Source organism: Megalops cyprinoides, chromosome 10 (assembly GCF_013368585.1).
Source record: "Megalops cyprinoides isolate fMegCyp1 chromosome 10, fMegCyp1.pri, whole genome shotgun sequence".
In the NCBI taxonomy this organism is placed as follows: Eukaryota; Metazoa; Chordata; class Actinopteri; order Elopiformes; family Megalopidae; genus Megalops; species Megalops cyprinoides.
This window is the reverse complement of record NC_050592.1, coordinates 14104542-14125985: the sequence shown is the minus strand read 5'-3', so window position 1 is coordinate 14125985 and position 21444 is coordinate 14104542. Positions and strand designations below refer to the sequence as shown.

The 21444-nt window shown below is 38.4% G+C and overlaps 1 protein-coding gene across 1 annotated transcript; it reads right to left on the bottom strand.

The window, feature by feature from the left end:
- Positions 1–14763: 14763 nt before the first annotated feature.
- LOC118784251 (H-2 class II histocompatibility antigen, E-S beta chain-like) lies at positions 14764–18356 on the bottom strand. The gene is given in 5 exon segments (XM_036538341.1): positions 14764–15233; positions 15449–15475; positions 15835–15948; positions 16698–16979; positions 18029–18356. Coding segments are annotated over 4 exon segments (750 nt in total). The 3' UTR covers positions 14764–15233; position 15449.
- Between the last annotated feature and the right edge of the window lie 3088 nt (positions 18357–21444).

Below are 21444 nucleotides of genomic sequence, written 5' to 3'. Positions count from 1 at the left end.
AGTTGTGTTGTCGATGTCAGTACAAGAGGGGCAAAGCCTCATTTTGTTCATAATGCAGTGAGGTTCTAATGCCGTGCAACAGACTTGTATATGTACAGACTTGTGTCTGTTTTTTTTTCACTGGTTGACGGCAATGGGTATGCATTATTTATGTTTGTTACGTTTCTTCCTCAGAGTAATTAGCAGAATTCCCCTCTGGGTTTCTAAACCCTGCGGTTCCCAAGTGATCTGGACCTTTCCGTTGTTCAGTTGGTTTAAGAACAACTGTAGGGCTAGGTGATTATGGTGATATTTTTTATTATTTACTTTGTTTCCCAAAGATTGTCCATGTCTATATATTTGAGCAATGTCCTGATACAGCAATTTTTTTAAAATGAAATAATACATAATGGAGGATTATGAAGTAGTATTAACTCCTATCTACATAAATATTTAGTTGATAATGAGTTTCCTCATCTCAGCAGGGTCAGGGGGGTATTCCAGAAAGCAGGTTTAACAAACTTTGAGCCTAACCCTGAACTCTGAGTCGATGAACCTGAGATGGGAAACTCCCAAGTTTTCGGTTCCAGAACAGCTGATCTGAGTTAGTTCAATCAACTCTGAGTATGTTCACTCTGAGTTAAGCGTGTGCGTGACAAACTTTAAAAAGCCATCATCAATGGAGCTCCTATACTACGATTCACCGTGGCAACCGGCGAGAAAAAAAAAAAGGTCGTCCTACTTCACCCCGCTGGAGTTAGAAATTCTGATACGTGCTTATGGCGAGTATGAGCACATTTTCAGAAAAAAAAGCAACACAGCTGCGGCGGCAAAGGAGAGACAATTGACGTAGAGTCAATGCCTGAGTCAGCGCGTAAGTTTGAATGCCATAGTCTATTCATTCAACATTTAACCACACTTCCTTTTAATATTACAGGTGAAAAGTGGTGAAATGTTGAATAAAATTCTATTTTCATTTACGTGCAATCCCAAGGGCACAAAGCGCACTTGGCAGCAGCTGAAAATGAAATATAAAAACATAGTTCAAACAGGTAAGACATATTTTGCTTAGGCCTATAGGTTAATGATTGTACCTCACTTTGGTTTTAATCATATCTGACATATTACACAAATTAAATATCATTCAGTGGCTATATCAACTTGTAGTAGCTTTAACCCCCAACAGAATGCTGTTTTAACACACATAAATGTCCTCCTGCCTAATATACTGCTTAGTAGATTAACATTTGAGTTCTGTTCAGCTAACAGAAAGAAGGCAGAGGCCTGCAAAATGGGTGAAGGGCCACCACCACCCCCTACATTGAAGCGATGAGAATAAATAATGAATGGAAAAACAACTTTCACATTCTTATCCTTTTGAACAGAGCATGACTGGGCATTACCAGGAGGAGGATCCAACAACCTCCACAGCACAGATTAACACAGTGAGATGTTCAGTAAATGCCAGGTTAATTCTGCATGTAGAACTGTAGAATTTAATCATCATCATTAGTCATCCATATGTTTTCCCAGTTACCAGTAAAGGAGTTGTACAAAATGCATCTCATGAAGAAAATGGCAAAAAATGAACTAGAAATGGTGTAATTGGAGAGGCAAAGGCACATCTTGAAATTGAATTACTGGAACGCCAGTTAGAGGTGGGTGCATGGACACAGGTGAATTGTTGGAACAATGTAAAAATACTAATTGTTGCATTTGTATTTGTAGGAAATAAAGACCAAATGAAATGTGAATGATTTTTCTTTATTTGACTGCTGAAGGTGGTGGTAGCTTAATCTGTGACGTGATTCCGGCAAATTATGTCTTGAACAGCTCTTCCATCCGGGTCGTCTGCAGGGTGGATGAGATGGTCTTTCGCAGGGTCGTTCATTTGTACGGCAGGGTGTCGCTCTCCTCTAATTGTGGCAATATTATGGAAAACAGCACATGCCACAGTAATGTCACTTGCCCTTTCTGGGGTTACCGTGAGTTTACGTAGACACTGGAACCGGGCTTTGAGCATGCCTATCGTCATCTCAACCTGGGCTCTAGTCCTGCATTGGGCCACATTGAAACGCTGTTGGGGGGCCCGGCTCAGGGTCAGGGTAAGGGGTCAACAGAGAGGGCTGGCATGGGTACCCTCTGTCACCAAGCAGGTGGCCATCAAACTCTCCTGTAATTATATAGTGGATACATTTTAAGGGTGTTAAGGGAGGGAGACAAGGGAATGATATTTGTACAAAGCTTTACTTACCATAGGGAAATCTGTGTACACTCACGATACATTCGTGAGCCATGCTCAGAGCCGGCCACTTGGCTTCAACATTCGTGATCAAGTGTGCTGCATCACATATGATCTTGACAGTGCAGAGAATGAGAGATATTAGTTGCAGTATATTGTGATGTATAGTCTTTGTCATTGTAAGACGTAGTCAATGTACCTGCACATTAATGCTGTGGAAAGACTTCCTATTCACATAGTCTACTCACTAACTGAAGGAGCAGTGACAGGGTTATGTGTGCCATCGATGCAGCCTATCACATTGGGAAACCCTGCAACATAAAAACTGATCCCAGTCTGAGGTCGCAGCAGAATGTCATGAATAGGATATAATTTAAGAACATCATTAACTTCAACTGAATGATTTCTACATCAGTCACCTGCGATCCTGTGGAATTCCTCTTTGATGTTCCTTAGAGGTATGTGCCCAGGGAACACTACTAAAATGTAGGCGTTTAAGTGCAAGGGACACTTTTCTTAAGGCTCTACAAACAGTTGATTTCCCAATATGTTCTGTGTCGCCAATGTTACAAAGGAAACTCCCATTGGCAAAAAAAAAAAAAAAAAACGACGAGCAACGCAAAGAATTTTCTCTGATCTGAGAGCAAGTCCGTGGTGTGTAATATTAGAGATGTAAGGCCAGAGAATGTTGTTCAGATAAATGATAGAGTGTGACGAAAAAAGGGTAACGTTCTATTAGGTAGTCATCAGGGAATTATAGCACATCTAATCAGGGTCTCAAAATCCTCTCCCGACGTAAGGCTATGCAAATTAATTCGGCTTTAACATCGATCGGGTTAACCAGGAAAGAGCACCCCATGTCCAACAGCTGCTTCAAGCTCAGCAGGAAAGAGGAGATAGGGAGAAACTCAGGGTTTGTTAAAGAAAACCTGCCAGCGAGCAGGTTAGGTTCACAGAGCCAGCTACCATGGTAACTAACCCAGAGTTTGAGTTACCTCTCTTTCTGGAACGGAAAACCCAGAGTTTCCCTCATCTCAGGGTTAACGAACTCAGAGTTTTCACTAAACCCGCTATACCCCCCAGCTATGGTGTTATACAATGCATTTTCTGCACTATGTTGATAAGTCTTTAGATTAGGTGTAACCACCCGACTGATGACATCACCAGCATGCAGTCATATTATAAATGGAAATACAGGACACATGGTGAAATGAGAGACTATTTTCATGATTTGTGCATCACTGATGTAAACTGATCTCATGATACACTGTTATAGAGCCTGCTTTTCAGCTGATGCATTTACTACGCTTGACTCTTCCAGCAGAAAGCATAAACACACTCAGCATCCCAGAATACAGGGAAGACGCTGTAAACTGCTATGCTTTTCTGAAGACACCTTCACACACACACAAAACTGAGCTAAAGTGCTGATGAGTGTATGTGTATGTAGTCAGTCTCCGAGAAACATGCTTCAGTAGAAGTTTTTCTGGGTGTTTGATTTGACAGGCTTGGTAACACTGTATTGTGAGACAGGATCATGTCAGAAATGAATGACTCCAGGTGTCAAGGGAGCCAGCATCCATAATGTTAGTCTGTCAAGTCACTATATTCAGTAAACAGTGACCTACAACAAAATTGTAAGCAATTTGTGCAACCAGTGTCTGTGTTCTTTTAAATTCAACTACTAAAGATTTTGTAAAACACAGTACACCACTATAGCAGTATATGTAGCAGTACAGCATATCATTATTGCAGTACTATAGGGTAACACTACTGCTATAGGATTACACCACAGGATTCCATATTCCAGTGGCTGATACAGTATGTCACAGCTGTATGAAGACTGAAACCACTGCCAGTGTTTGTGTCAGTCTGATCATCTTCTGTAGGTTCAGAAATTCATGTCGGTTCAAGATAGATGCACATGTTTTAGTGCCACAAGGAGGAGTGATTAAGCTGTCACACTTTTTCAGTTATGAGTTTAGAGCAGGTACAGCACAACTGCTAATCTTTATATTAAATGGATGCATCAGTCTAATCTTTCATTCCATTCAGTCTACACACAGATATGTGGATCTGGCGCATGCCTGCTCTGAGTGGCTTGAAAATAAGAAGCCTGCCTGATAATGGGCATATCAGGGACAACTGTTAACACATGAAGGGTGCAGATGCTCTGGAAGTCCACAGGGTGGAGCAAGGAACTTTCTACATTTCTGAGAATCTGTCTGGCTAGTGACAGAAATGTCAGTGATTGCTCATTTTTTCATTGGTCAGTAGTAATTGGGTGAATGTTGTGTGCAAGGCAGCCTTTGTCTGTCAAAATAATATGCAGAAATCCCCTTAGCATGTGCTATATGTATGGTTCCACTTTCTTTATTCTCAAAATTGGGTTTGAGTATTACCACAGGGTGATAGATTGTTTTGCTTCCTCAAGATGTGGTAAGGACTTTGTTTCTCCAAAATAAGCAAAATGAGTCCAATACAATTCTCAAGAGTAAAATCCTTATGCAGTGATTCAAAAAAAAACTTGGTGGTTTGAACTGCAAGTAACTAACCTACACAATTTGATGATCACTCATTTAAAAGTTGAAGGCATGACAACAACTTTAAGTGAAAGTCAGAGCTGTGACTCAGCAGGGTTCATACTGAGCTGCTGTAGTTTCAGTAATGCAGTTTCTCTTCTCTCAATCTGTAGTCTGCACTTGCAATACAGGAAGCAGTTCACTGTGGTGTTTGCCTGGAAACAGGAATATCAGTGGTAGCTAAATTTTTTCATAGGCCAGAAATAATGTGTACATGTTGTGTTTGTTCCTTGAAATAAGCAGAAATGCTCTCAGGGTGTCAGACCCCTGTGGTTGGCCTGTCATTGTTCTTAACAATTTACTGTTGTTAAAATGCTGGTGTAAGAACTTCCACACAGTGAGATATGCATGATGTGGTATGTTTGACTTCAAACACAAGTAGTTGTTGTTTCATTTCTGCAAAGAAGAAGGAAGCATATTACAGAAGAGGAAAGCCCCTGGTGATGGTTTAATTATGGAATGTTGAGAACTGCAAGGAAACGATCTTCAAAGTGTTAAATGTTATGAAAGCACTGAAATATTTAAATGAAATGAAGAGTCCTGCCACCTCAGTGGTGTTTAGCTGTGCTGTGAAGCAATGCAAGTGTCCCCTCTCTGTCTGTAGATGAGATACAGTGTAACCACGTAATTGATGAAGTCACCAACATACAATTGTCCAAATTGACACATAACAAAATAAACTATATTTGTAGAATGGCCACTCTAGCCTGCTGGAGATGCTCCCACTGGTGCAAAGCAGTCTTATGATCACTTTAGAAAGCCTGCTATTGAGATGGCTTTCATGCACCTGACTGTTGCATTATAAGGCTTAAACACACTTAACATCTCAACATAAAGTGAAGTCTCCACTGGAGTACTTTTCTGCAGCCTCAGTGACTAAGGAAACACAAAATGCACTTAACTGTGAACTGTTTCCCCCTTTATGCACCATGTTTTAGAATTGCCAATTGTCCACAAAGCTTGTTTCATTATGACAACCTCAAGCCCTCAACCAAGACTTATGTAATCCTCCAATACTCTCATGCACAGCCAATGGCTATTTTTGACAACACAGGTTACGCAGTACACCACAGTGAAGTACACACTCACTGCAGGATAGGCGCTACTCCATTGATGTTATCCAAGCAATTTGCTGGTGCCTCATGATTTGCAGGTCGGCTGACAGCCATGAGACAAGGAAACCCTTACCAACCTACTGACCCCCAGTAGTACAAAATCAATTTATTCCACTGCTGGTTCCCAACAGTGAACCTCCTCACCTCTTTCCATACACACTGTATTGACTTTAAAATGTTTAATGGAGTTGAAGATGTTTTTTCTTATGTTAATGGGTATGGTGAATGTTCAAGTGTGAGTTGGATCACACTGGATCCTTGATTTTATACTTGCAGCTTCATCAGTTGCAGAGCTTATTTGATCAGCTTCAATTGAAAGTGCTTACTTATGCATGAGAAGACCAAACCACAGTATGTGTGGCTGTGGGAGGAGTTCGGCAGTTCAGTTGTTTTGCTGTGGCTGGATTTTTGCTGTGGAAAATTGTTAGTATAATGTTATTATATATTGGAGTTACCACTAATCTATTCCTGAGCTCATGTGGGTTTTTTATTACTGATTTCTCCATGAAAAATTAACAGATAAGCCAACAAATATGAACTCTCACATTCATCTCTTTACCTTTCTCTCTGGATTCATAGCAACAATATTAGGGACACAGCAAAATCAAATTTATCTTCTATCCCCTTTGGTACCCTTATGAAGTTTAAATAGTACTAAAGTAATCCAGAGGGTCTGAAATTTGTTAAAACAAGAAGTTTCTTGTATTTCAAATTACTATATGAAATTCCATAATATACACTAATTCTGAATTTGTGTGTCATTCAAGTCTGGCCTGTTACTGTGTACATTTTGCGAACGTTCTTTGCGAGTTTTTCTGATTTGAGTGCACTGTTAGTTGCAAAAGGTTAATTGAGTGGTTTCTACTGGAGTGAGGGACTTGTTAATTGTGTACTCATCTGGCCTTGATATCACGTGACTAGTATTTGCTATGTTGATATATGCTATGTTGCCACAAAATAGAAAGTATTCTAATTTTTTCTGTTCATGTGTGCACCTTCAATTAATTCATAAGATAAATTTGAATTTTCTTTTATGTAGTTAATGAGTAGTTCAATTAACTCTTTTAGGGCCTAGAACAATTGAGACAGTTTCCACAAATTTGCTTAAATATATATGACCAACACTACATTAAAACTTAGCTTATATATTTTACTTGCAAAAACATGCAATGACTAGTTTCAGTTAAATTGGATGAACTATTAAGATGTGTTGAATACAGATTAGTGGTCAACAGCACAGTTGAATCTATTTAGTCCAAATGAGGTAGAAAAAATCAGCAAACACAATGTGCAGGAGCAATGTTGAGAAATATTTTTTGTGTAGAATGCCCAATGCCTTTGTCCCCATTTTCTCCAAATTTGGAATGTCAAACTGTGTCATGGAAATGCTGCTCTATCCTGCAACTCCCACTGACAATCCAAGAGGATTAGACAAACTCTACTCTGAAACATGTAATGCCATTAGCTTTTTTTACATACCACAGTCCCCATGCCAAGCCAAGCTTGTGCTGACATGAGTTAGAAGAAGACACTTTATGCACCTTATACAGGCAGACGATGGGCACCTGGATGATCAACAGGGACAAACCCCTGGACAACCTACCCACCCCATACCCCTGGTGTAATGAAATCAATTTGTTCTTCCACTCATCCTTAGCTGCTAACACGGCTGGGATCAAATCTGGGCCATAGGGCTCAGCCTAGCACTTTTACTGACCGATCCACTCAGGACCCTGAGAAATACTTTTCAAATTGATCCTGAGCTCTGAGTTTGGGGAGTTAACCATATATTTGTCTAGTGTCAAACACTTACCGCATTCACCCAGGACACATCATATGGAGAGCTAGGACCAACACAGGTGAGGGTTTGGATCAATAAATCAATCACACATTCAGCTTTTTGTTGAGAAGCTGGGGTTTCACAAAGCCCTAAATATATGTGTATCATTTTGAGTTTAATGACAACTGTACTAAGGTCATTTAACCAGTCAAATCACTGGTACAACATGACAACCAAAGGTAACTTAAGATACAAGATTTAAGAAATGTATAACAGATATCTTAAGAAGATTGCTCCCTAACCAGAGATGGGAAACCTGGCTTCAGAAAGTAAAAATCCTGCCACATATTTGTTCTAGCCATTCACTAAACAAGGTGATTTCACTAATTAGCTCCTCTACCTGGCTGAAGAGATGTGCTAATTAAATTCAGCTGGGGTAGTGCATGGGTGGAACAAATATGTGGCAGGAGTTTTACTTTCTGAAGCCGGGTTTCCCATCTCTGTCCCTGACCCTTAGCCTTGATATTGGTCTTGGTATGATCATGTTTTAATAAGTATGTGTTGCTACATGAAAGGTGCTAATTTAATTTTATGAGGTGGTGCAATGAACCTTATGCCCTGCTGGGTAACAGTATACCTGACAACAGGAATATCAGTAATTTGCAGATTCTGTTAATTTTTAACATGAATGTGTTTGATGCACTTGTCCCTTAAAATGGCAGGAATTCCCTCATGGTTTACAAGCCATTTTACAGGTAAACAGTTCATGTTGTCTAAATATGTGTATCAATGTATGTCCATATCAAGGTTCCAAAGCCGTACAGAGTTTCTATAAGGGTTAACCCAAGACAATAAGTTCTTACAGTGCACAGAACTAGTTCCACCACTGTTTTGTACATTGTACCACTAATAAAAGAGTGTGTCACCCAGCCTGCTGTTCATGCACAAAAGAAACCACTTATTCTCTTTCACTTTCTCTTTTTTCTTCTTCATCTCTCCTTATGCCTGCATATGTAGTTCATCATAGCATTTGAGTGAGTGCCAGGGGATTTCTGAATGTTCTGAATTATTCCTGTTCCCTGATCATGAGGACCCGGGCTGTGTGAGGTGTGACATGCAAAGGTCAAAGGCTCCCACTGTCCTGTTCCTCTGCCAGAGACTCTGAGGAAGAAGGGATCTAAATACACAGTTAACAGTAGAAGACATCATTATAATGGGCAGAGGGAAACCAATGGGGGATGATCCCAAAAAATAAAATCTGACTTTAGTAATGCTTGAATCAAATCCATAAACCACAAAACACATGTAAAAAGTTGATAAACGTTATTTGGGATGAATTTTCAAGTACTTTAAATATTAAATTAATATAATAATGTAAATTAATACTATAATGTTATTTGTATCTGTTTTTGAATTAAATTAGGACATTACAGCATTTCTTGTAATGTCAAATCAGAGATGAGGCTTGCATTGGGCTTGTAGACTGGGCAGATAAATATTATAATATAGTTGGATGTCCTGTGTCATAGATATGTGTCTGACCTGAGGCTTCACATGCTATCGGCACACATTTCAATGGGCATATGAAGTTAGTCAAGAGAATGACTTTCCTAAAAGGGAAAGTCCTCTCATTCAGTATAACATCAGTACAGTGGCGCTCAGTGTGCCCTAATAGACTTCTACCAATCTAAAGTTGAGAACTGTAAACCTGCATTTTGACTGCTTAGTTTTAGCTCACAGTGACTGTAAGTCTGTGATTTGTGATTAAGTAATAGCTGAAATATATGTATAGCCCCTAGTTATTGCAAAAGAAAATGTAGGAGAATGTAACTCCAAAATGTAACTCCAACAGCCATGTACACTTTATTTTAATTTGTGTTCAAAACAGGACAAAATGCATTTAAATATTTTCTTTTGAAAACATTAGACTTTTATTATTTAAGTGTACTGACAACAATATGATCCTCTTGTAAATCCAGTAGATGGTGGAAACAATTTCAAGCATGACAAGTCTCCCTGAATAAGGGTAGTCTGCACAAAACATTCCCTTCCCTGACAACCAATGATGTCAGGGTTTTCCATTTCTTGATAGGCTAGCATGTATTGTATTTCCCTGTTGGAAAATTAGGGACTTTTGGGAACCTGTCTGGCAGGTTCATGGGGCCAGCTAGCTGCAGGAATTTTCTATAAGTGGAGAGCTGCCCAAAACTTAATCTTATCTTTTATTTTGAGATTATTGTGCACAGGCCTGCCTGTCATGATGTGTTTACAAATTCAAAACCAAATGGAGGTCAATGCAAGTTCAGCGCAAGGATTTTTTTGTTCCAGTTTTCCCCATTTTCTGAATTCTGAATTTATCACTAGGAATTATGAAAGAATATGTTAAATAAAATAAAATTGTGTATACACTTTGCTACAAATGCTACAGTTGTGTCATATGCTGATATTGTTTTTCACTGGGGATTCCTAAACTAGCCATTTCAATGAAAACAGTCACTTTTGTGTTGTTGAGTTGTGGAGTACTGGTACATAACTTGTTGGACCTATCTTATTGCATAGTTGTACGTTTTCCTGTAATGTGGGTGAAATATTTGCAATGAATATAATGGTAATGCTACACTTTCCTATGTTTATTGTGCCTCATGCTCCCCAAAAGACTACTGTTACACACACAAATTTGTTTAATTTAAGGGATCTTTCAATACTGCTGAATGGTACCTTTTTGCGTTTCAAGGGAAACTACCAAAGCTCTGTTGAAACACTGTCTACCTGACAACTAGGGTGTCACCATTTATTTCTTTTGTCATTGGTTCCTAAAAATTGAGACATGAATTTCTGTGGTGCTCAGTGTGAAAGTAGTTTTGAATCCTTATTTTTTTTTAACATTGCTTCCCTTAAAAGTGGATGGCAATTCCTTTTGCATTGTAAACCACAATCAATTACAGCAAGTATAAACTGCTTTCAGGTACAGTAATACATGTCACATTTATGTTTACTTATCCTTTTTTATAATGTGCATTTGTTATGACAATGTATGTTGCTGGTAAGAATTTATAGTATTTGAATGAAATATTCTAGCTCATTAACATACTGTTTTTTCTGCAACTGTATTTAGAATCAGCAGAAATTCCACTAAATGATTCGCACATTGGAAACTGTGGTCTTTATAGTTTCAATGGCCCCACTCAAGGCCCCAGTGAAGTCAAACAGAAACATGAAAATTCATTTAAATAAACTGAAACATGACTTGTACATATAAACACGTCTGTGTTGGGTTACTACTGGTCATTGTACAAGAAATTCCCCCATAAAGTTTTATTTAGAAAATTATCACTGTCCCCAGTACTGTCACCTGTGTGACCTTGAATATGAGCTATCCATGAATTTTGATTCAGAGGGACTTTATTCTGGGAGGGCAAGAAGGAATCAGTAATGATCTCAGTCTAACCTGAGGTCGTTACTCCCTTATTTATTATACCCTTATATTTCATAATAAGCAGTACATTCTACATTCGAGCAACATTAAATCTTCCAAAATGACTGCCCTTGACGGCCCTTGAGTTTTTCCACCCCCGATGTGAACCAGTCTCATGATATCATGCTACCAAGCATGCTGGTTAACTGATGTCTGTTCCAGCATCAGAAAAACCACGAACATACTCAAAAACTCAACATATAACACTGAATTGCTTTTTTACAGACCTGGTGACCCAGGACACATACATACAAACTCAGATATCCACTCTGTCTCTTCCTCTTTCTCTTCCCACTCATCACTCGTCATGTCTGCGTCTCTTGCCTACCACAGCATTTGAGAGAGTGCCAGGGGGTTTCTGATTGTTTGATTGTTTCTGTTCTCTGATCGTGAGAATATGGTCTGTGAGGGGTGTGACATGCAGAAGTGAAAGCCTCACACTGTCCTGTTCCTCTGGCAAGGACTCTCAGGGAGAAGGTAGCCAAATACATAGTAAACAGTGGAAGGCCTGACATCACATCCCTCAAGGATGAGAATGAAGAGGCAGAAGCCATTGGGGCATAATGCATCCTTAAATGTGAGAAGAGATACATTAAAATGTTGACCAACACACTTAAAATAAAAATGCATCATTGCCAATAATGACTTATGATTTGGCTTATGCTTCTTTATCCTTTGATGGATTTTGAAATTACATAAATATGATCCATTCTCTATGAGGAACAAAATCAAGACATCTAGCAACATAGCTCCTACTGTATCTGCATAACAAATGCCAACAGACATGCTAATGCTTAGATTTTTTCATAAGTAGTAAGATCATTTAACAATGTAGTTACAATTCTTGTGCTGTAAATATATGTCTGATCTGAGCATTTAACGATATCCAATTCAGCTGTCACTGGTATCCATCAGTGTGCTGCACATAGAATATAGCACAGGTTGAGCAAATGACAGTGGGTTCCTGCAGAAGGCACTACCACTGTCAGTCAAGGAAGTCACGACTGGGGTGCCTTAGGGCCCAGGGCCCAGGGCGTCCCCCCCCCCCCCCCCCCCCCCTTACTATACACAGCCTCACTGGGCCCAATCATTCAGCCATACAGCTTCTCCTACCATTGCTATGCCAATGATACCCAGCTCTACCTCTCATTCCAACCTGATGACCCCACGGTCTCAACTTTGTTTTCCTTTATAAAAAAATTGATCTAATGGTTTCATGCACTCGTACCTCTATCAGCTAGCTTGTACATTGTCCGGCCAACTATTGAAACATGATCATGCAGCACTTCTAATAATGTTTACTCCTTATATGGCTTTTTGCTTATGCCTCACTTGAAGGTCACTTCGGATTAAGGACATCTGCCAAATGAATAAATGTAAATGTAAATGTAGGTTACAACAACAGTACATCAGTACTCAATGTGTGCTCATAGATTTCTACTGAAAATCACAAACCCAAATTAGTTTCATCCCCAAGGTACTTGGTGACATATGTTTATATTTAATGCTAAATAAAATGTATTTAAAGTTTTTAAAGATTTATCATTTTTTGTATAAGGTTAGTGTGGGACAGTGTGTATACAGTAACACATAATCTGTACTGCACATAAAAGTAGTGCTGTGTGTTAATGTAAAGGTTAATGAATTGCATTTTCATTGCAATTAAGTGAGTTGGCTCTTCAGCTTAAGATAACTTTTAACAGAAATATGTATAGGATTATTAGTTTGGTTCATCTTTGAAAGAAGGCATGAAAAATAATATGGTTCCATTACCATTTTCTGAACGAATCCCCACATTTGTGACTAGCATCTGCTTCAGGAGTCTCAGTTTATCAAAATCATCTGATTTAGAACCCAAAACACTTATGTAGAAAGCATTTATGTAAAAGGTTTCTGGTCTCAAGTTTTTCTAGCCAATAACAAATCTCCCAGTGATAGGCATTATTGGTTGCAGGGGAAGTGTTCATTTGACCTGGATCAATTCATGACATCTACTCTTTCTACAGTATGTCCATCAATTCTTCTGTATAGAGTTTTTGCACTGTATTTATAGTGGTGATTTGTGTGCTTTAAATACCAAAATCCAGTGTAATCGTCTGCAATGTTTTTTTTCATATTTTTATTAAAAGCAACATATGTAGCTCTCTGTGTCTTGTGGTCATATGTAGTACTATGTATGATCTCCTACTGTAAAAAAGGTAGGTGCACAGATTAACTGTTGAAAGTGTCTGACTTCATTGATGCAAGTGAAAGACTGAAAGGAGGTAATTAGTTTATAGTCACTGTTCATTATAGTGGTGCCCCTTGGGATTTAAGAAAAAAGGAATTTAAGGATTGCTGAGTCTGCACATAAACCTCTTTTATGGAGATGCCATGTAATGAAGGGCAAGAGCAGTCACCCCACCCTGCTCTTGCCTTTCACTACATGCCATAATATAGAGAGATATACAGGAGACTGAGTGCAGAGAAAGAGAAGGAGAGATGCTGAAGCAGAGGAGATACATCTTTCCCCAGCTCATCTCTGCATAAAATTGGAACAGGGATTGGAATGTGTGAAATATCCAGCGATGACATCACATAAATTGTGCCAGCCAGCATAGGAGTTGTAACGACACATCAAAAGAACACAACAACAGAACAGAGAATACACAAGAAAAACAGAGATTTATTCTAGCAATATGTGGCTAAAGATAACAGCTCAAAAATAGCTCCTCATTTAGGTCTCTATGAGTTTCAGTACCAAAAAAAAAATCCACCAATGTTCTTGTTGTAATAGTAATCCTTCCCTATGACCACCCTCTGAGGATTATTCATAAATTCCAAACTAATATAAGCTTACAAACATCATGTTTCATACCATGAAAATGTTTAGTTACGGGAAATCTTTGTCTCTGATTCCATCTTATGTTAAAGTTTTTTTAAACGTAATGTTTTGATTTGCCGATACAGCATAAAGTACATGGACATTGTACTCAATACACAACATACTTTGTAGTGCATTTATTCCTTCCTCTAACTCTCAACTTTTTTGCATATGTGGATGTGAGAAGTGGTCCCCCTTTACACTGTCTTACAGTTTAGACAATGAGGACAAGGAAAATTCTTACTGGGAATAGAGGAAAGCAAATGATATGGTTCGGTGTAACAGGTCTTGAAATTCTGTATCTTAAGATTCTTAGCCCTCTTGTCTACTCAGTGTTCATCTATGGTGGATTTGCCATCAACCAATTTATTAGATGCCTTAATGTTAATTGGGCTTTTGTGGGAAACAATGTCTGCTATAACCTTCATGGCTGGATGTTCCTTACCCACACAGAAGGCTGGGATGACCTTAAATGAAGGAATGAATTGCACCAGTAACCACCCACACATTGCAGATCCGGCAATCCATAATGCAGTACTCTACAGATGAACCTCCCAGGTAAACTGATAAATAGGATTTTCCAAACAATGAAATTACAGACTCTGATAGGCTTAATAAACTATATCAGGTCTCAGGAAAGTGAGCAATCATTGTCATTTAAAGTTTATTAGTAAACAATAATCATTTCAATTAAATCATGACAAGAAACACTGACAAACTTTGCCTGACAAGAGTAATCAATATCATGAAAGCTTTTACAGGCCATCTGCTTAACAATGCTCATTAAGGGTAGGTAAATTAATAACTTCAGTGATTTAGCATATGGCCAACACAATGCAAAATAAAGATTTCAACCAAACCCGTACATGATTTGTCATTACAAAATGATAAAAGATGCTGTTATATATCCTTTATAAAGATGAATAGCCTTCTGTGTTTTTATTATGTATGCCATGAACAAATATTGTGTAGTACAAAGTAATACCCTCATTTCCATTACATGAATTAATCTATTAGCTGGTAAAATAGCAAAGAAAACCTGCTCCTTCTTGCACCAGTATTTTACACAGAAAACTCTCCATTCTTTATCTGTACTTAAAACAAACAACAATGGATTTAAATGTAGGCAACAATAGCAATCATGAAGAAACATTAAAATCTGTGTCCTCAGTCCTGTTCCTTATGATTTTTCTGCATCTGAAAATTGAGAAATTGGTCAATCATATACCTATTGAATTGTATTGTGAAACTAATAAACTTTAAAATACATTATAACTGTTGTTACAAGTTGCATAAATTATGCAGGACATCAAAATAAAGTACTTTTGTAAATACCTAATAATAGTAATTATAGTCACCCTCATCATGGTTGTTATTATCACCATTTCATCATTGTCAAAAAATTCTCTTACCTTAACTTGATGGTACCAGAATCCTCCCTGTCAAACAAGGAAAGTATTAGACAAGATCATTTTCAACATTTCATTTTCCTTTACTATGATATCTAAAATGAATGTTTGTATTCTGCAAAATCCCTTATAATTACCATACCATATTGTCTACATCTAACATATTACTTATTATGTGCATGCTATAAGAACAGTCAGTCAAAAATACATGCTGTTTAACTAGCTCACCCACCAAAAATGAATGTTTGCATATTAATGACAATATTTTTTATTATACTGAACAAAGTAAGTATACACATAGGCGTAAGTACTGATGATCTAAATGTTTTGGACTGGGTAATTGACAGTGAGTACTTAAGGCACTGAGTGATTGACATCTTGCTTCTCACCAGTGGATTTCTTCTTGTAGTAAACCACTCCAGCAATTGTGATGATCAGGCCTAACACCAGCCCAGATGCCCCAATGATCACCTTATTTCTCTTTACTTCAGACATGGAGGGGTCTGAAAAACACAATGTTCTCCTTCAGTTAGGAGTACTTGTGGTTGTGGTAAGGAAAAATGGTAGTCATTTTGCACATTGAACAAACCACCATACAAATGACCACGTAACATATCAACAAATGAACAATAACAGCATATGTCAAGCAAATAAACAAAACAGACTAGCAGCCCTTTTCTTTTGCCTAGTGTCTGTGCATGCTGAATCTTGGCATTTTTATATTCCACTGTATTTATGCACAGACTCTCTTGTGGATATGTAGAGGAGACATATATAATCCCACATCAATACATTCTTTAGTTTATAAATATTAAAATTATGACCAAATCAGGCTTAGAGAAAGGGCAATCCATCTTATTTACAAGACTATTTAAAAATATGTATTTTGTGTCACACCAGCATTTGTATAGTGTAGAGTTCATGCTGGCTTTATTTCAGAAATAGGGGCGGCAGTGTAGCATAGTGGTTAAGGAGCAGGACTCGTAGCCGAAAGGTTGCCGGTTCAATCCCCGCTGGGACACTGCTGCTGTACCCTTGGGCAAGGTACTTAACCCACAATTGCCTCAGTAAATATCCAGCTGTATAAATGGATAACATTGTAAAGAACTGTAACCTATGTAAGTCGCTTTGGATAAAAGCGTCTGCCAAATGAATAAATGTAAATGTAATGTAAATAAACATGTTTAATACCCATGAGATTTCCAGAATAGGCTATGAAGTAGCCTGACATGGTAGATCATGATCTTCTTACCCCACTGTACCACTTTGCCTTCTGGGCGACTGCTGTGCACCACCTTGCAGGCAATGGTCTCTCCAGATTTCGGTGTGTACTCCAGTTGTGAGTGGAGCTGGTAGTACCAGTTTCCATTACTCAGTTCCTCAGTGGTGGTCACATCAGTCTTCACCTCCTTTCCATCTCTCAGCCAGGTCACTGTGATTCCTCTGGGGTAGAAGTCATAGACACTGCACACCAGCATGGCAGGGTGTCTATGACTGGCAGGCTTGGCAGATAGGACCTCTACGGTGGGCTCAACTAAAAACAGGCAAGTGCATCATTTTTATTTCACAGTATATTTTTGTTTACACTTTTTATGAGAAACCTCAATGATAAGATTCACATTGTAATCATATGCTATGTGCTTAATAAGACTTGTATAATTTCATATGCTATATATTAAATCCTCAACTAAGAGGTGGTCCCAATCGGCATAAATTTCTGAATCAGTTCTCCTATTGAGAAAATGCTTTTGGCCTCAAATGTTCAGCAATGTACTGTAAGGTTGATCGGGATGAATGACGTTTTTACAGAAGAAAAAAGGCATGCATTTCCAGGCCAGTCTGTCTTACACCCAGCCTATGTCCATGAACAGATTCACACTAAGAGGTGTATTTACATCATTTACCAAATGTTACATTTACATTTATTCATTTAGCAGACACTTTTATCCAAAGCGACATACAAAAGTGCATATAGTGGGCAAACAGGCACAGGCACAAGAGCAAGATGTGTACATGTCATACAAAGCAGATAGTGCTGAAGCTGAGCACAAGGTCAGTGTAGCATGATCTAGGGGTACATATATCAAATACAATCATTGGGACAATAAAGTACTGCTATGCTACCTGGGCAAAAACGTGCTACAAATACAAGGTAAGGGATAGAGCTACAAGTACATGCCAAGAATCTTAGATCTACAAGATCAAAATGGCAAGGGTGTCAGTCCAGGTAGAGTCTGAAGAGGTGTGTCTTCAGACCAAGTCTGAAGGGTTGGATTGAAGGGGTTGTTATTAAATCATTGTCTGTCATAAACCACACATGGATTCATCCGCCCAGTATTTTCCAAAGGGACAGCAGTGTGGTGATGCCTGATTAACAGCTGACTTTTAAATACATCCATAAACACAGTCTAAATTATATGATTTTTCATGCAGTTTTCCCTGGACACCAAGAAATAAATTTTACGGCATGCTTCACTCTTTATGACTCTTTTGACTACTTATGACTGACCCTGTCTGATTTATACTTCTGTACATGCTTTTATCTTATTAGAATTATAACCTGTGTAAAGCCACAGTACTCACCTGTCTTATCCAGTACATTACTGAGGTAGAGCTGAGCATTGGGTCTGCAGTATCCATCCAGATTAGCATGCTGTTGTTGTGCCGATCCGTCTTTGTTAAATCTTTCAGCATTTTTCACTCCGTGTTCAGTGTATCCAATGAACTTATTTAGGGTGCTGTTGTATCTCCCATATTCTAATTTATTAAAGACATATCTCTCAATGTACTCAAGGTCATGCAGGTCACTCGAGCTGAAACGGCACTCGCACTGCATATGGTGGAAATAACCAGCTGATGAAGAAAAAAACAAAAACAAAAACATAAATACCAGTAATTTATGTCAATTCATTCCAATCTGATATGGAAATCCTTACCATCACTTTCTACATGAAATACTGCACAGTACAGTATCACCTGCTGAGCAATTCCATGCTGAACCTCATTTAACCTTTATATTATTAAAAGAAAAATGTTCATAACTTGAAAATGCTTAGAACACTCAAATTAGACTGCATACGATCAGGTTCCTGCAGCAGCAAAGATGAACATTTGAAAGCACTGAAGTGAGATGTAATAATATTATGGTGTTAGAAATAATATTGAAAGAAGTTTTATTCATTTTTGTTGTTTGCAATTGTACTAATATCTAATGCAGGTGTTGAGTAAATAAATAAATGCATTAGATGGTTATAGCTGATGTGGTGATGAGGTTTGATCATGTCCACCAAATAGATTAAAATACACATTATAAATAGCCTATGGAATGATGCAAGACCATATCGAACCTAAAGACTTGCCCTGCAGCAAAACTGCAATGGTATTGTGCTTGATTGCTTGTTTTTTTGTTGTTTGTTTGTTTTTTGTTTTGTTTTGTTTGCTTGTTTGTTTGTTTGTTTTTTGCTTGTCAAGAAGTGACAAAAATAAAGCAATCCTTTATCAAGTAATTCTACCAATTATGCAGCAAAATTATACTCTTTAACATACACAGAGATGTTTTGTTGATCAATAAGTTACAAAAAAATGTATTAAACTTCTTTATCCATAATTTGTTTCCAATGACATAAGACTGATACATTTTAAGGTTTTCTTATGTACGCTTTCAACCAAATTCTTAAATTCGCCATTGCGGCTAACTTTGCCATGTCAGGGTTTTAACGTTGCTGATGAAGTTACAGGTCATTTTAATATTAGACCGCTGAATAATTACAGGATTTCTATATAGCATTTTGAAATTCTACAAGATAACAGTAATAATAAAATTATAATATGAAAAATAAGCGATTGACTTACCAATTCCAGACAACAAGGCGAATACAGTCAGCACATGGATAAAGAAAGAATGTGAAGCAGACATATCTAACGTTTTCAAGACACAGCTACACAGCCTTCCAGCAACTTTACTTAAACCCAAAGTGAGCATAAGAAAGTTTAGGGGCATCTACATGTCTGTGGAAATCGTGCAGCGAACCAATCCAAAATGACGGTGATGAAATGTCAGTTGTTACTAGGTAACGTTTTACAGCGTGTCACTGGTGCTATTAAGGTAATGATAATGATATCGGCACTGATTAATTACTGAGGTTATCGTGCTATCTAATTCAGAGTTGTCCGCCTGTCGTGGAACAAATAATTTTCCCTGCTCGTGAGACTAAAAGCATTAGTAAGACCCATATGTACAGTAGCCTATAAACAATTGATACAAGTGAGTACAGAGTCTTAGTTGCGGTGTTCCAAGAGTAATCTACTGAGGGGTCTAATGATGTTCGCAATAACTGGATCCTCTTTAAGCTAGCTTTTTGATACAAATATCTTCCGCTGTCACTGTTTGGGTGGTGTTTTTGGTTTTTTTGTAGCCTTATTTAAAACAAAAAAAAAAACCGTCCAGTTTGAAGGACCAAGCAATTGAAACCACTGACCACTTGACGACTGAACTTGAGAAGTGTCATAAGGCTTGAGTGAAGATTAAGCCCACTTTATTTCAGAGTTGAGCATTTTTGGATGACACTTCACTGAACTGGTATGGGTATGGATTTAACATTCACTTCCCAGTTAAGTGACATTCCCAGTTAAGCGATAGTTAAAAACATTTCACCAGCACAAAACACATCATGATGAATCCATGAGCCATTCATTTTTCCATGCATCAATTCTGCAGTCTTATAATGACCACTGGTGTGCCATGAAGCTCCATGTGCTTCTTGCACTTTTCACAGAAAATCCAAACCATGAAGTCCATCTGTCTATTTCTGTCTGTTCCCATTATTAGCCTACCTTCAATTCTGGATGTTGACAGTGTTTTATGTATGCTCTTTTATCTACATATATTCATTTATTTTCTGCTGCATGGAGAGTAAACTGTGTTGGCTTTGAGGAAGTTTACACGCTCGTTGTATTTTGAAGCTACTTTTAGCTCAGTTTTTTTGGCATGACTCCATACTGACCCCATACTGAAAGGCACTAAGCCATTAGCTGTTGTCATGCTAGTTTTGCATTGCTGCTCTCTTGTACTTGTGTAAGTAGGAAAATGACCACTGGCATTCCACACCACAAGGAGAACAATGTGCCTCTAACTGTCTGAAAGGTGTGCTTGCTACCATAATTTAACCCACATAACTCCCACATAACTGCACAATCAGAGTGTTATATCTCTAACATGTAGGCCTAACTATACACACGCGCACGCACACACACACACATAAATGAAAGTGAAACATGAGAGTGACAGTGCATTCAGTTATCAATTCCTTTATCAAGCAGCCTTGTATTGCATGTAATTACCTAGCTGTAGTACTTTGGATGTGGTGATTGTATCTATCTGCGAGCATAATGACCATCAATATTAGTTCTTACAGTTGTCCTCACTTCTTAGCTGTGACTAAATCTTTTTTCCCCCAGAAAAAAGTAATATATTAATAAATTAAGATGTCACTTTCATAATATTCCACATGTTTAAGTGTGCTGAAACCCTCATCATGTTGATGTCAGGACTGTGGTGTCCTAGCCGGTTGTTTTGTTTTTCCTGTCCATGCGCTTTTGTTTTTCCCTGTGTCCCAGCCCTGCCCTGCTCTCCGCCCTGTCGCCGCCCACCTGATTTCCTGACTGTCTTCACCTGCCTGCCTGCACACCTGCATCCCGTCTTCTCATCAGCCTTGCCCTATTTAAGTCCTGCGTGTGTCTTGTCTTGTTGCTGGTTCGTCTCAGTTTGCTGTGTCGTTACTCGCCGTTTGCCTTTGCGTCGTGTCTGCCTACTGGTTCTGTTTTCTTGCCTGTTTGTTGCCGTGTCTGCTCTGGTTTTTTGACTCTGCCTGACTTCGTTTCTGGATTGCCCTCTGGACTTAATAAACCTGTGTGCCCAGTTTTCTCTGTCTGTGCTTGAGTCCTTGCCTGAGTTCTGACAGTTGATTAAATTATAATCACAACAAAATGAATTAGACATA